A 15725-nucleotide genomic window follows, 5' to 3' on the forward strand; every position below is an offset into this window, starting at 1 on the left:
TCATCCTGACTTGACCCTCCAGCATGACAATGCCACCAGCCATACTGCTCGTTCTGTGCGTGATTTCCTGCAAGACAGGAATGTCAGTGTTCTGCCATGGCCAGCGAAGAGCCTGGATCTCAATCCCATTGAGCACATCTGGGACCTATTCGATCGGAGGGTGAGTTATAGGTGCCTTGCTGGAAGAGTGGGGTAACATCTCACAGCAAGAACTGACAAATCTGGTGCAGTACATAAGGAGGAGGAGATGCACTGCAGTACTTAATGCAGCTGGTGGCCACACTAGATACTGACTGTTACTTTTGATTTTGACCCCCCCCCCCCCCCCCTTTGATCAGGGATACATTATTCCATTTCTGTTAGTCACATGTCTGTGGAACTTGTTCAGTTTATGTCTCAGTTGTTGAATCTCGCTATGTTCATACAAATATTTACACATGTTAATTAAGTTTGTTGAAATTAAACGCAGTTGACAGTGAGAGGACGTGTCTTTATTTGCTGAGTTTATATACTGTATTCTATTCTACTGTATTTTAGTCAATGTCACTACGACATTGCTCGTCCAAATATTTATATATTTCTTAATTCCATTCTTTTACTTCTAGATTTGTGTATTGTTGTGAATTGTTAAGATACTACTGCACTGTTGGAGCTCGGAACACAAGCTGTCACGGATCCCTCCGGAACTTTCATTACGCACACCTGGCCCCTATTCCCAGTGATTAGTAATTGTATAAGGGTGCCCTTGGTTTACCATTGTTCTGTCGATTATTGTTACTAGGTTCGTTGGTGTGTGTGAGTATCTGTGCTGTGTATTTGGGCTTTCGTGCCCTTGTGGATTGCGCAGATTATTACAGGTCTCGTCCCGTGTGATAATCATTGTGCGCTGATGTTATTTATTCGAGGTACTCCTCGCTCTTTTGTTTGGGTTTCAACCCTGTGTTTTGTTATGTGTTTGTTTGCACACGGCACTACGTAATATGGGCTGAATAAAAAAACGATATTATGCATTCCTGCGCCTGTCTCCCGATCCCTTCATACTGTACCAACGTGACAGAATAATCGACCATTAACTTCACTAGGGTAGGGGGCAGCATTCGGAATTTTGGATGAAATGCATTCCCAAATTAAACTGCCTGCTTCTTCCTAGTCGTCTTGACTACTTTCTTATACCATTCTCTCTGGCACCAAAAGTTAAAAAAGTGTTGATAGGGGACAGAATGCGGTCGGATCATCACATAATTGGCATATATATTTCTCTTACAGAATTTCCACGTGGGCGAGGATATTGGAAATTTAATCAAAGTCTACTAGATGATAAATTGTTTAGAACTAGGACAGAAGATTTTATAACTGACTTTTTCAGACATAACATAGGTACAGCAGATCCCCTTATTGTATGGGACACTTTTAAGTGTGCCTTTAGAGGCCATGCAATTCAGTACTCATCTATAAAACAAAGGGAATTTAGATCAAAAGAGTCCATATTAACAAAGGAAATTGAAGGACTAACAGTACAGTTAGATAGCAATAAAAACGGTACCATAGAGGCACAGAATAAGTTAGAGGAAAAACAAAAAGAAATGGAGGAACTTATTCAAGAAAGATCCAGTGTAATATATTATAAAAATAAAGCGAACTGGATGGAATATGGGGAAAAATGCACCAAATTCTTTTTCAATCTTCAATATAGAAATGCTACCAAAAAAAATGTATTAAAACTTGTTACAAATGATGGAGTCACGCATGATTCACCAAATGATATTTTGAAAGAGGAAGTAAAGTACTTTAAGAATATGTTTTCGTTTCAGGCTCCTCCATCTCCACTAACTGAAACTAATTGTATGGATTTTTTTCCTATTAATAATGTAAAATTAACATCTGTACAGAAAGACTCATGTGAAGGCCAAATTACAGAGGAGGAACTGCTTGATGCAATTGGGGCCTTTAAGGATGGGAAAACTCCAGGGCTGGATGGCATACCAGTGGAAGTATACAAAACTTTTTTTGATATACTCAAAGGACCATTATTAGCTTGTTTTAACCACTCCTATATAAATGGTAGATTATCAGACACGCAACCAGAAGGTCTGATATCGTTATTACTGAAACAGGACCCAAGTGGTATATATAAAGATCCAGTCCAATTAAAAAATTGGAGACCTCTTACACTTCAGTGTTGTGATGCAAAAATCCTAGCAAAATGCTTGGCGCATAGAATAAAAAAAGTTTTGTCAGATATTATTCATCCTAATCAGACAGGTTTTTTACATGGACGATACATTGGAAATAATATAAGGCAAGTACTGGAAACAATAGAACACTATGAAATATCGGGGACACCAGGTCTGGTTTTCATAGCTGATTTTGAAAAGGCTTTTGATAAAGTACGACTGGAGTTTATATATAAATGCCTAGAATATTTCAATTTTGGGGAATCTCTTATAAAATGGGTTAAAATTATGTATAGTAACCCTAGGTGTAAAATAGTAAATAATGGCTACATCTCAGAAAGTTTTAAACTATCTAGAGGAGTAAAACAAGGTTGTCCACTATCGGCATATCTATTTATTATTGCCATCGAAATGTTAGCTGTTAAAATTAGATCAAACATTAATATTAATGGATTAGAAATCCGTGGCTTAAAAACTAAGGTGTCATTGTACGCTGATGATTCATGTTTTCTTTTAAAACCACAACTAGAGTCTCTCCACGGCCTCATAGAGGATCTAGATACCTTTGCTATCCTCTCTGGATTAAAACCAAATTATGATAAATGTACCATATTACGTATTGGATCACTAAAAAATACACATTTTATATTGCCATGTAGTTTACCAATTAAATGGTCTGACGGAGATGTGGACATACTCGGTATAAAAATCCCAAAAGAAAGAAATGATCTCACTCCAATAAATTTTTATAGAAAGTTAGCAAAAATAGATAAGATCTTGCTACCATGGAAAGGAAAATACTTGTCTATTTGTGGAAAAATCACCCTGATTAACTCTTTAGTCATATCACAGTTTACCTATTTGCTTATGGTTTTGCCTACACCTAGTGACCTGCTTTTTAAATTATATGAACAAAAAATATTCCATTTTATTTGGAACGGCAAGCCAGATAAAATTAAAAGGGCCTATTTATATAACGAATATGAATTCGGAGGGCAGAAATTATTAAATATTAAAGCATTAGACCTCTCACTAAAGGCATCAGTCATACAAAAGTTATACTTAAATCCAAACTGGTTCTCTAGTAAATTGGTACGAATGTCTCATCCTATGTTCAAGAAGGGCCTTTTTCCCTTTATTCAGATTACACCTGCTCACTTTCGGTTGTTTGAAAAGGAAATAATCTCCAAAATATCCTTATTTTTTAAACAAGCCTTAGAAAGTTGGTTGCAATTTCAGTTTAATCCACCTGAAAGGACGGAACAAATAGTACAACAAATATTGTGGTTAAATTCAAATATAGTAATTGATAAAAAAACTGTATTTATCGAAGAAATGTTTAAAAAAGGTATAATTTTTGTGAATGATATCATAAATAGGACTGGTGGAGTTATGTCACACATGCAGCTAACACAGACATATGGAAATGTCTGCTCTACCCAAAATTACAACCAATTAATTGCAGCATTACCACAAAAATGGAAGAGGCAAGTAGAAGGGGAAAAAAGTAAGGAACTTGTATGTCGGCCCTGTATTAAAGAACATAAATGGTTAAAGAAAAGTGTGATAAATAAAAACATATACCAATTTCATTTAAGGACCAAAAAACTGACAGCTGTGCCATATAAATTGCAAAATAGTTGGGAAGAGATTTTCGATGTACCCATTCCATGGCACATGGTTTATGAATTGATACGCAAAACAACGCCGGATTCAAAACTTCGAATTTTTCAATTTAAATTACTGTACAAAATTCTTGCAACTAATAGAATGTTATATATATGGGGTATACAATCTTCCCAGCTCTGCAGATTCTGTTGTGAGGAGGCAGAGTCATTAGATCATTTATTTTGGTATTGTCCATATGTAGCTCGTTTTTGGTCACAGGTCCAGGAATGGCTGAAGAATTGCAACATTTGCCTAGAACTAACGCTACAGATAGCAATACTGGGGGATTTGAAAAGCCATAGTCAATCAATCAATAATATAATAATTATTTTAGCAAAAATGTTTATTTTTAATTTACAATCTGTAGAAGCTATGAGAATAGGAAGGTTCAAATCTTTTGTGAAGCATCACAGCACAGTTGAAAAATATATGGCAAATAAAAATCCAAAATGGATGATGTTGGAAGATAGATGGGAAGGGTTGAGTGGAACTGAAGGGTGGGACTAATAACAAGATAAACAATGTAGGGCATACGGGATCTGTGAAATGTGTATAGGTGCGGAGCTTTTGTGAAATAGCACAGTTACAAGTGGAAATAAAATTGGATGGACAACAGAAATAGAGGAAGGACTAAGAACAAACAAGAGAGAACTATTATAAAGTAGTCTGTGTCTGTAAAATAGGTATAAGATGTATAAATTGAAGGTAAAAGCAGAAGTGTTTATTAGTTTACTCCAATTGGGGGAGCGGTGGTAGGGTTGCGGGGAATAATAATAAAGGTATATTCTTTAAAAAAGTATGTATGTCTATATAGGTATGTGTATGTATATATGTATATATGTATGCATGCGTGTATGGATATATATATTTACCCAAAAAAATATGGGGGATTGGAAATGATGCAGACAATTACATTGGAAGCAACATTCTTTCCGCAATATTAAGCTGATCCACCCCTAAAAAAATAATAAAAAAAAAAATAAAATAAAAAAAAAACTGCCTGCTTCTCCGGCCCAGAAGATATGATATGCATATAACTGGTATATTTGGATGGAAAACACTCTAAAGTTTCCAAAACTGTTAAAATAGTGTCTGTGAGTATAACAGAACTGATTTGGCAGGTGAAAACCTGAGAAAAATCCATTTAGGAAGTATTTTCTTTTTTGGTTTTGTAGTTTTCTATTCAATGCCATTACAGTATCCATTGACTTAGGACTCAAATTCCAGTTTCTATGCCTTCCACTAGATGTCAGCAGTCTTTAGAAATTGTTTCAGGCTTGTATTCTGAAAAATTAAGAAGTAAGAGCAGTCTGAATGAGTGGACCCTAAAGTGTCACAGAGCTTTTTCATGCGTGAGACCGAGAGAGTGCGTTTCTTGTTTACCTTTTAAAGTTATTGTCCGGTTGAAATACACTGCTCAAAAAAATAAAGGGAACACTAAAATAACACATCCTAGATCTGAATGAATGAAATATTCTTATTAAATACTTTTTTCTTTACATAGTTGAATGTGCTGACAACAAAATCACACAAAAATGATCAATGTAAATCAAATTTATCAACCCATGGAGGTCTGGATTTGGTGTCACACTCAAAATTAAAGTGGAAAACCACACTACAGGCTGATACAACTTTGATGTAATGTCCTTAAAACAAGTCAAAATGAGGCTCAGTAGTGTGTGTGGCCTCCACGTGCCTGTATGACCTCCCTACAACGCCTGGGCATGCTCCTGATGAGGTGGCGGATGGTCTCCTGAGGGATCTCCTCCCAGACCTTGACTAAAGCATCCGCCAACTTCTGGACAGTCTGTGGTGCAACGTGGCGTTGGTGGATGGAGCGAGACATGATGTCCCAGATGTGCTCAATTGGGTTCAGGTCGGGGGAACGGGCGGGCCAGTCCATAGCATCAATGCCTTCCTCTTGCAGGAACTGCTGACACACTCCAGCCACATGAGGTCTAGCATTGTCTTGCATTAGGAGGAACCCAGGGCCAACCGTACCAGCATATGGTCTCACAAGGGGTCTGAGGATCTCATCTCGGTACCTAATGGCAGTCAGGCTACCTCTGGCGAGCACATGGAGGGCTGTGGGGGCCCCCAAAGAAATGCCACCCCACACCATGACTGACCCACCGCCAAACCGGTCATGCTGGAGGATGTTGCAGGCAGCAGAACGTTCTCTACGGCGTCTCCAGACTCCGTCACGTCTGTCACATGTGCTCATGTGCTCAGTGTGAACCTGCTTTCATCTGTGAAGAGCACAGGGCGCCAGTGGCGAATTTGCCAATCTTGGTGTTCTCTGGCAAATGCCAAACGTCCTGCACGGTGTTGGGCTGTAAGCACAACCCCCACCTGTGGACGTCGGGCCCTCATACCACCCTCATGGAGTCTGTTTCTGACCGTTTGAGCATACACATGCACATTTGTGGCCTGCTGGAGGTCATTTTGCAGGGCTCTGGCAGTGCTCCTCCTTGCACAAAGGCGGAGGTAGCGGTCCTGCTGCTGGGTTGTTGCCCTCCTACGGCCTCCTCCACGTCTCCTGATGTACTGGCCTGCCTCCTGGTAGCGCCTCCATGCTCTGGACACTACGCTGACAGACACAGCAAACCTTCTTGCCACAGCTCGCATTGATGTGCCATCCTGGATGAGCTGCACTACCTGAGCCACTTGTGTGGGTTGTAGACTTCGTCTCATGCTACCACTAGAGTGAAAGCACCGCCAGCATTCAAAAGTGACCAAAACATCAGCCAGGAAGCATAGGAACTGAGAAGTGGTCTGTGGTCACCACCTGCAGAACCACTCATTTATTGGGGGTGTCTTGCTAATTGCCTATAATTTCCACCTGTTGTCTATTCCATTTGCACAACATTATGTGAAATTTATTGTCAATCAGTGTTGCTTCCTAAGTGGACAGTTTGATTTCACAGAAGTGTGATTGACTTGGAGTTACATTGTGTTGTTTAAGTGTTCCCTTTATTTTTTTGAGCAGTGTATTATCGATTATTTAGGCTAAAAACAACCTGAGGTTTGAATATAAACATCGTTTGACATGTTTCTATGAACTTTACGGATACAATTTGGATTTTTTTGTCTTCCTGTTTTGACTGCGTTTGAGCCTGTGGATTACAGAAAAAACACGCAAACAAAACTGAGATTTTTGGATATAAAGAGACTTTATCGAACAAATGAAACATTTATTGAGTAAATGGAATGTCTGCTGAGTGCAACCATATGAAGATCATCAAAGGTAAGGGATTCATTTTATCTCTATTTCTGACATGTGTAACTGTTCTACTTGGCTGGCTACTGTTTGTAATGATTTGTCTAGTGGGCTATGTTGTCAAATAATCGTAAGGTATGCTTTCGCCGTAAAGCATTTTTTAAATCTTCACAAGAAGTTAATCTTTAAACCTATGTAAAATATGTTTTGTTTTCTGAATTTTTATAATGAGTATTTCTGTATTTGAATTTGGCGCCCAGCAGTTTCACTGGCTGTTGAAGAGGTGGGACGCTACCGTCTCACGTGCCCAAGAGAGGTTAAGGGAGACAGCGGGAATGGCCCGTCCGACGACGCTCCGACTGGTCCATCCAGGGCCGCCGCAACTTCGGCAGCTGCAATTGGGCCGCCGGACGCAGTCACAACCGGTCCGTCCAACACCACTCCTACTGGTCCGTCCGACACCGCCTCAACTTCGGCAGCTGCATCTGGCCTGTCCGACTATGACACAACTTTGGCAGCTGCATTGGGTCCTGATCGACCCGCACTGCGTTCCCGTGATCGTCCTCTAGACCGGTGTCGTTGTGCCGCTAGTGCAGCGCGTCTGTGGTGGGGGTGGGGTCACTGTCACGGATCCCTCTGGAACGTTCATTTCATTTCATTACCCCTATTACGCATTCCTGTGCCCGTCTCCCAAATCTCTTCATACCAACGTGACACAAGCATTTCGCTACACCCGCAATAACATCTGTGTATGTGATCCATTTATTTTGTTGAATTTTTTATTACCGTGTACACACACATATATCTTACCAAACTCGACTTATTCCACTGACTTGGTTAGTGCATAGGGCACACATGTATGTGCATAGCGTACTGCACACACTCCTGTGCAGACTGACAAAAGACACACACGGTTAACTTCCCTACTGAGGGGTGACCATGGGGGTGAGGGAAAGCAAAGCATGTGCTTGGTCAACAGAAAATCTTCCCCACTACATCCTAGTGGGCCCACTGGAGTCATGATATTTAGTCCACACACACACACACACACACACACACACACACACACACACACACACACACACACACACACACACACACACACACACACACACACACACACACACACACACACACACACACACACACACACACCAGCCAGGGTGTTTTTTATTAAGAACATTTGTCACCTATGGCTGCCTGTGACCCTTTCTCTGTGCGGAGGACAAAGCAGTGTGATAGTGCCAAACACCGCACTAACCCCCTGCACTGGCACACCATCTACTCTCACTCTCAGGATATTGAAGTGTTGGCACTACTGAAGTGTGTGTGTGTGTGTGTGTGTGTGTGTGTGTGTGTGTGTGTGTGTGTGTGTGTGTGTGTGTGTGTGTGTGTGTGTGTGTGTGTGTGTGTGTGTGTGTGTGTGTGTGTGTGTGTGTGTGTGTGTGTGTGTGTGTGTGTGTGTGCGTGAGAGCATCTGTGTGTGCATGTGAGAGCACATACAGTATGCTGTATGTATGCGCTGCACCCCATTCAAATTAAATCTGCCCACGATCCAATTACATCCCAATGAGATGCTTCAGTGTGATTTCCTGAGATAGAGAATATGCTGCATCCCATGAAAGGTCATTATACAAGACAGGATTAAGGCCTGCTCCATTTTCCTAACTCCAATGGTTTACTCTACCATAAGGGCTTATAATTGCAGAGAAGCAAAGTCTAGTCTAGCTATTGATGGGTACTGGTCTAATGAGGAAATGCAGAAGTGCTGCTTAACATACTTTGTCATTCATAGGCCCCAAAACTCACACACACACACTGACACAAAGATAAAGAGCTATGGAAGGTTAGGAAGGCATCTCTATCCATCTGTTTTACATAACAGCACTATCCCTGGAGGACCTCCTGTCATACTGTCAGACCCTGCAGCACAACACTCTACTCTCCTCTACTACAGTGACAGGAAGGCCATGTCATATTACCCTCTTTTTCTAACAATAACAACAACAAAGGCCATATGGCTCTCCATTGCAACATCTGGTGTCAAGCCCATGGTCTTACCTTCATGAGGACAGACTCGCTGAGTTTCTCTCTGTTGACGATCTTGATGGCCACTTTCTGACACGTGACACAGTGGATTCCCAGCTTCACCAGGCCTGAAACACACACGTTAGCAAATAGTGTGTCAAACACACACACACACACAAATATACACAGTGAAGACCGTCAAACACATAATAAACGCACAGACACACACAAAGCAAAGAGGGTCCAACGCACAATAGCCGAATGAGTAGGCCTGTCTTGTTCGAACCAGTTGTGTCAGGTGTTTTTGTGCTGAGCTGAAACAAAACCCTGCAACAACACACAGTGACTCCGAGAACAGAGTTACCTTTGCCTCGTGTGTATCGAACAAAGTCCCACTGAAGGGAACCAGAGTAAATGTCAGTGAGTAGGAACTAAAGCCCTGGTCATCTCGCTCAGATAAAGAACACACACACATACAGATGAAAAGAGAGAGCATCGGTCAGCCCACAACAACTCCATAATAGAAAACATCCCTCATAAAGCTCCTCATAAAAAAAACACTGTACGAAACCCCACAGAGCCGTGCGAGGCCAACGTCTCCCATCTCGCCATTTTGCATCTCAAAGCAAATGTCAACTTCTACATGAACAGCAACATGAAAGAATCAATGCAGAGAAAGCAATAGCTTTATTTTATGACACACACACACACACACACACACACACACACACACACACACACACACACACACACACACACACGCACACACAATGGCGACATCTATCTTTTTCAAAGGGCTGAGCCTGGGGATAGGGTGTCACTTTCCTACTAAAAGGTCTGCATCTAAATACCACCACACACTGCATATGCACCGCTTTTATTACCCCGGCATACATATTTCAGAGGAGATGTACATATCCTACATTTGACGTGTGATTTCCCCATGGGTTTCCCCAAAGGTGCGAGGAAACTGGGAGACCGGGGCCGTAAACACCAGTGGCTTTGAGCCAAGATGGCAGCCGCAGGGCTCTTTTATGTTCGGCAGTTAGAGCCGGAATGGCATCCTGTACGACATTCACAACGTGCCATTGATCTTGCTGTCAGCGGAGCTCGGGGACTGCTGCTCGATTGCCTGGCCAACATGGGTTAGAAACCCCGGCAACCACTTTACGCCAGGTAATGAATATTTGATATTGATGTAATTGCCTCGAATAGATTGTGCGTGTGGGTGTGCGTGCGTGCGTGCGCGTGTGCGCGTGACGACACCAAAAGGCAAACACAGGAGTGTGAGTCATCAGTGAAAGAACAGGAAAATAGGGGAAATACGCTGAAAGAGATTGGAGAATGAAAGGGAGATGACGTGCGCTCAGTGAAGCTGTGGGCTTTAAAGAGAGAGCGTGAGAGAGATAATCTCATTGAATCAGCCAGGCACATATTGTATTGTGACAAGCCAAATATACGGTTGAAGTCAGAAGTTTACATACACCTTAGCCAAATACATTTAAACTCAGTTTTTCACAATTCCTGACATTTAATCCAAGTAAAAATTCCCTGATTTAGGTCAGGTAGGATCACCACTTTATATTAGATAATGTGAAATGTCAGAATAATAGCAGAGAGAATTATTTATTTAAGCTTTGATGTCTTTCATCACATTCCCAGTGTGTCAGAAGTTTACATACACTCAATTAGTATTTGGTAGCATTGCCTTTAAATTGTTTAACTTGGGTTAAACATTTTGGATAGCCTTCCACAAGCTTTCCACAATAAGTTGGGTGAATTTTGGCCCATTCCTCCTGACAGAGCTGGTTTAACTGACTCAGGTTTGTAGGCCTCCTTGCTCGCACACACATTTTCAGTTCTGCCCACACATTTTCTATAGGATTGAGGTCAGGGCTTCTCTGTATACATCAATGATGTCGCTCTTGCTGCTGGTGATTCTCTGATCCACGCAGACGACACCATTCTGTATACCTCTGGCCCTTCTTTGGACACTGTGTTAACTAACTTCCAGACGAGCTTCAATGACATACAACTCTCCTTCCGTGGCCTCCAACTGCTCTTAAATGCAAGTAAAACTAAATGCATGCTATTCAACCGACCGCTGCCCGCACCTGCCTGCCCGTCCAGCATCACTACTCTGGACAGTTCTGACTTAGAATATGTGGACAACTACAAATACCTAGGTGTCTGGTTAGACTGTAAACTCTCCTTCCAGACTCACATTAAGCATCTCCAATCCAAAATGAAATCTATAATCGGCTTCCTATTTCGCAAAACAAAGCATCCTTCACTCATGCTGCCAAACATACCCCCGTAAAACTGACCATCCTACCGATCCTCGACTTTGGCGATGTCATTTACAAAATAGCCTCCAACACTCTACTCAACAAATTGGATGCAGTCTATCACAGTGACATCCATTTTGTCACCAAAGCCCCATATACTACCCACCACTGCGATCTGAACGCTCTCGTTGGCTGGCCCTCGCTTCATACTCGCTGCCAAACCCACTGGCTCCTGGTCATCTACAAGTCTCTGCTAGGTAAAGCCCCGCCTTATCTCAGCTCACTGGTCACCATAGCTGCACCCACCCGTAGCACGCACTCCAGCAGTTATGTCTCACTTGTCACCCCCAAAGCCAATTCTTCCTTTGGCCACCTTTCCTTTCAGTTCTCTGCTGCCAATGACTAGAACGAACTGCAAAAATCACTGAAGCTGGAGACTCAAATCTCCCTCACTAGCTTTAAGCACCAGCTGTCAGAGCAGCTCATAGATCACTGCACTGTACATAGCCAATCTGTAAATAGCCCATCCAACTACCTCATCCCCATACTGTATTTATTTATATATCTTGCTCCTTTGCACCCCAGTATCTCTACTTGCACATTCATCTTCTGCACATCTACCATTCCAGTGTTTAATTGTTATATTGTAATTACTTCGAAACCATGGCCTATTTATTACCTTACCTCCCTTATCCTACCTCATTTGCACACACTGTATATAGACCTTTTCTACTGTATTATTGACTGTATGTTTGTTTATTCCATGAGTAACTCTGTGCTGTTGTATGTGTCGAACTGCTTTGCTTTATCTTGGCCAGGTAGCAGTTGTAAATGAGAAATTGTTCTCAACTAGCCTACCTGGTTAAATAAAGGTGAAATAAATAAAAAATAAATGGCCACTCCAATACCTTGACTTTGTTGACAACATGATGCTGCCACCCCGGTGCTTCACGATTGGGATGGTGTTCTTCGGCTTTCAAACGTCCCCCTTTTTTCTTCCAAACATAACGATGGTCATTATGGCCAAACAGCTCTATTGTTGTTTTATCAGATCAGAGGACCAAAAAGTATGATCTTTGTCCCCATGTGCAGTTGCAAACCGTAGTCTGTCTTTTTTATGGCAGTTTTGGCGCAGTGGCTTCTTCCTTGCTGAGCGGCCGTTGCGTTTATGTCGATATAGGACTCGTTTTACTGTGGATATAGATACTTTTGTACCTGTTTCCTCCAGCATCTTCACAAGGTCCTTTGCTGTTGTTCTGGGATTGATTTGCACTTTTCGCACCAAAGTACGTTAATCTCTAAGAGACAGAACGCTTCTCCTTCCTGATTGGTATGACGGCTGCGTGGTCCCATGGTGTTTATACCTGCGTACTATTGTTTGTTCAGATGAACGTGGTACCTTCAGGCATTTGGAAATTGCTCCCAAGAATGAACCAGACTTGTGGAGGTCTACAAATTAATTTCTGAGGTCTTGGCTAATTTCTTTTGATTTTCCCATGATGACATGCAAAGAGGCACTGAGTTTGAAGCTAGGCCTTGAAATACATCCACAGGTACACCTCAAATTGAATCAAATGATGTCAACTAGCCTATCAGAAGCTTCTACAGTCATGACATAATTTTCTGGAATTTTCCAAGCTGTTTAAAGGTACAGTCAACTTAGTGTATGTAAACGTCTGACCCACTGGAATTGTGAAACAGTGAATTATAAGTGAAATAATCTGTCTGTAAACAATTGTTGGAAAAATGACTTGTGTCATGCACAAGGTAGATGTCCTAACCGACTTGCCAAATCTATTGTTTGTTAACAAGAAATTTGTGGAGTGGTTGAAAAACAAGTTTTAATGACTCCAACCTAAGTGTATGTAAACTTCAGAATTCAGCTGTATACAACAGTATATATTACTGATAATTGGATCCAAATTAAAGTAGAATGTGTGAAGCGTATGGATAGACAGTAAAATGATCAACAGTCTTTTTAATCCACCTCTGTTGTAACATCTGAGGTGAGGAGAAATTATCTTCGGTTGTTGGCAGGATGAGAAGATGAGAGTGAGGGGAAGATGAGAGGGGGATGAGGAAAAATATTGTGCACAGTACTGAAAATGACTTAGTTTACAGTTTACACTGAGCTGTATTTCAGTGAGAGTATGAACTACTAACATGCTGACCAGACCGGACACGTCGCGTGCGCGAACGTCGCAAAATAAATTTAAATATCCATGTTAATTAATCAATTATTGCACCCACACTGCTTGCGCGCACCAACGAGCGTCTGCGTCTACGAGCGTCTATTTTAACCCAAGGGCTAAAATAGAACTCATTCCTATTTCTGACGCAGATCGCGCTGCAAGTCCTGCCTCTCCCATCTCCTCATTGGTTTATAGAAGCAGGTACCCACGTGCCATCTCCTCATTGGTTATACCCACGTGGGTGATTGAAAGATGAACTTAGTTGCCGGTTGTCGTGGTAATACTATGACAGTTTAGATGCGATCACCATATAAGTTCAAAGATGAAAAAGCCTGGAAGGAGGAGAGATGACTAGAAACGATTCGGTTGGCCGTTTTATGTGTGGATTAATTGTCGGAGTAGAGGTCCTTGTGCATTTCACGTAAAATAACAACTCAATGTTTATATCCCAGGACAAATTAGCTAGCAACAGCAAGCTAGCTAAATAGGACAAATTAACGTTAGCTAGCAAGTGCAAGCTAACTAGCTAAATTGCCATACATGTTTAATGCTTTTCGATCTGCCCACAAATTAATGTCATTGGTTCAGAGTTTGTTTTGATATTTTAACCTGCGTGTCGTGATCGCGTTTGGTGTGGGGGGGCCAAACAAATGTATGCACGATAGCGCACGATGGCGCACCCGCGCAGCCGGTTTGGGTTCCGTGTAAGTCAACTCCCCAGATACTAAGCAAAGACTAAGACTAGAACACACAACACACACACAACACGCACACACACACAAACACATACACACGCAAACACACACACATGTCTGACCAACATAAATGAATCAGCAGTGCATCCCCATTGATTTCTCCTCCCTCTATCCTTCCCTCTGACTCTCCATCCCTTCCCCCATCCCTCCTTTGCCTGTTAAGATCAATACAACCCAAAGCCCCTCCAGGACGATGTCATCAAAACTCTCAATGATGTCCAACCAGCCAAACCCAAAGGCTCTCCAGTCCCAGAGCTGGGGATAGAACCTGGCTTGTATTCAATAACTGATTCATCTTCTAGATTTATCTCACTGCTTTAACTTCAAACAAGACTAAACCCACATACATGTGGAGTGGGATACAAATAAACAGGTGAAAGCTGAGGAGGCCCATCCATGCTACATGTCCAGTGTGTTAATTAGGCTACTGCTGACATGGCAAAGTATGTTAGGTGTTCAATAGTTCCTGTGGGACAGGGTGTCTGGTTGCTGTGGATCTGTAAGCGTATTGTGTACTGTACATGCAGACACATGCACGCACACACACGTAGAGCGGTACAAATGTTTACACATGCATGTAAAGTGCACTCGGGAAAGCATTCAGACCCCTTGACTTTTTCCCAATTTTTGCTACGTTACAGCCTTATTCTAAAATGGATTAAATAGCTTTTTTTCCTCATCATTCTATACAAAATACCCCATGATGACAAAGAAACAACAGGTTTTTAGAATTTTTTTCAAATGTATTAAAAATAGTTAACTGAAATATCACATTTAGTATTCAGACCCTTTACTCAGTACGTTGTTGAAGCACCTTTGGCAGCAATTACAGCCTTGAGTCTTCTTGGGTATGACGTTATAAGCTTGGTACACCTGTATTTAGGGAGTTTCTCACATTCTTCTCTGCAGATCCTCTCAAGCTCTGTCAGGTTTGATGGGGAGTGTCGATGCACAGCTATTTTCAGGTCTCTCCAAAGATGTTAGATCCGGGCTCTGGCTGGGACACTCAAGGACATTCAGAGACTTGTCCCGAAGCCATTCCTGAGTTGTCTTGGCTGTGTGCTTAGGGTCGTTATCTTGTTGGAACGTGAACCGTCACCCCAGTCTGTGGTCCTGAGTGCTCTGGAGCAGGTTTTCATCAAGACTCTCTCTGTACTTTGCTCCATTCATCTTTCCCCCGATCCTGACTAGTCTCCCAGTCCCTACCACTAAGAAACATCCCCACAGAATGATGCTGCGATCACCATGCGTCACCGTAGGAATGGTGCCAGGTTTCCTCCAGACATGACTATTGGCATTCAGACCTAAGAGTTCAATCTTGGTTTCATCAGACCAGAGAATATTGTTTCTCATGGTCTGAGAGTCCTTTAGGTGAGGAGCTGCCGGCCAGCTGAAAATCT

General features: G+C 41.9%; 1 protein-coding gene across 1 annotated transcript in view; it reads right to left on the minus strand.

The window, feature by feature from the left end:
- LOC120025090 (serine/threonine-protein kinase BRSK2-like) overlaps positions 1 to 15725 on the minus strand; it is a 204314-nt gene that overhangs the window by 94460 nt on the left and 94129 nt on the right. Inside the window, exon 2 of the mRNA XM_038969524.1 lies at positions 9124 to 9218. Coding sequence (XP_038825452.1) covers positions 9124 to 9218 — 95 coding nt within the window. The remainder of the gene's footprint in view (positions 1 to 9123; positions 9219 to 15725) is intronic.

The sequence above is a fragment of the Salvelinus namaycush genome, chromosome 30 (assembly GCF_016432855.1).
Source record: "Salvelinus namaycush isolate Seneca chromosome 30, SaNama_1.0, whole genome shotgun sequence".
Taxonomy (NCBI): domain Eukaryota; kingdom Metazoa; phylum Chordata; class Actinopteri; order Salmoniformes; family Salmonidae; genus Salvelinus; species Salvelinus namaycush.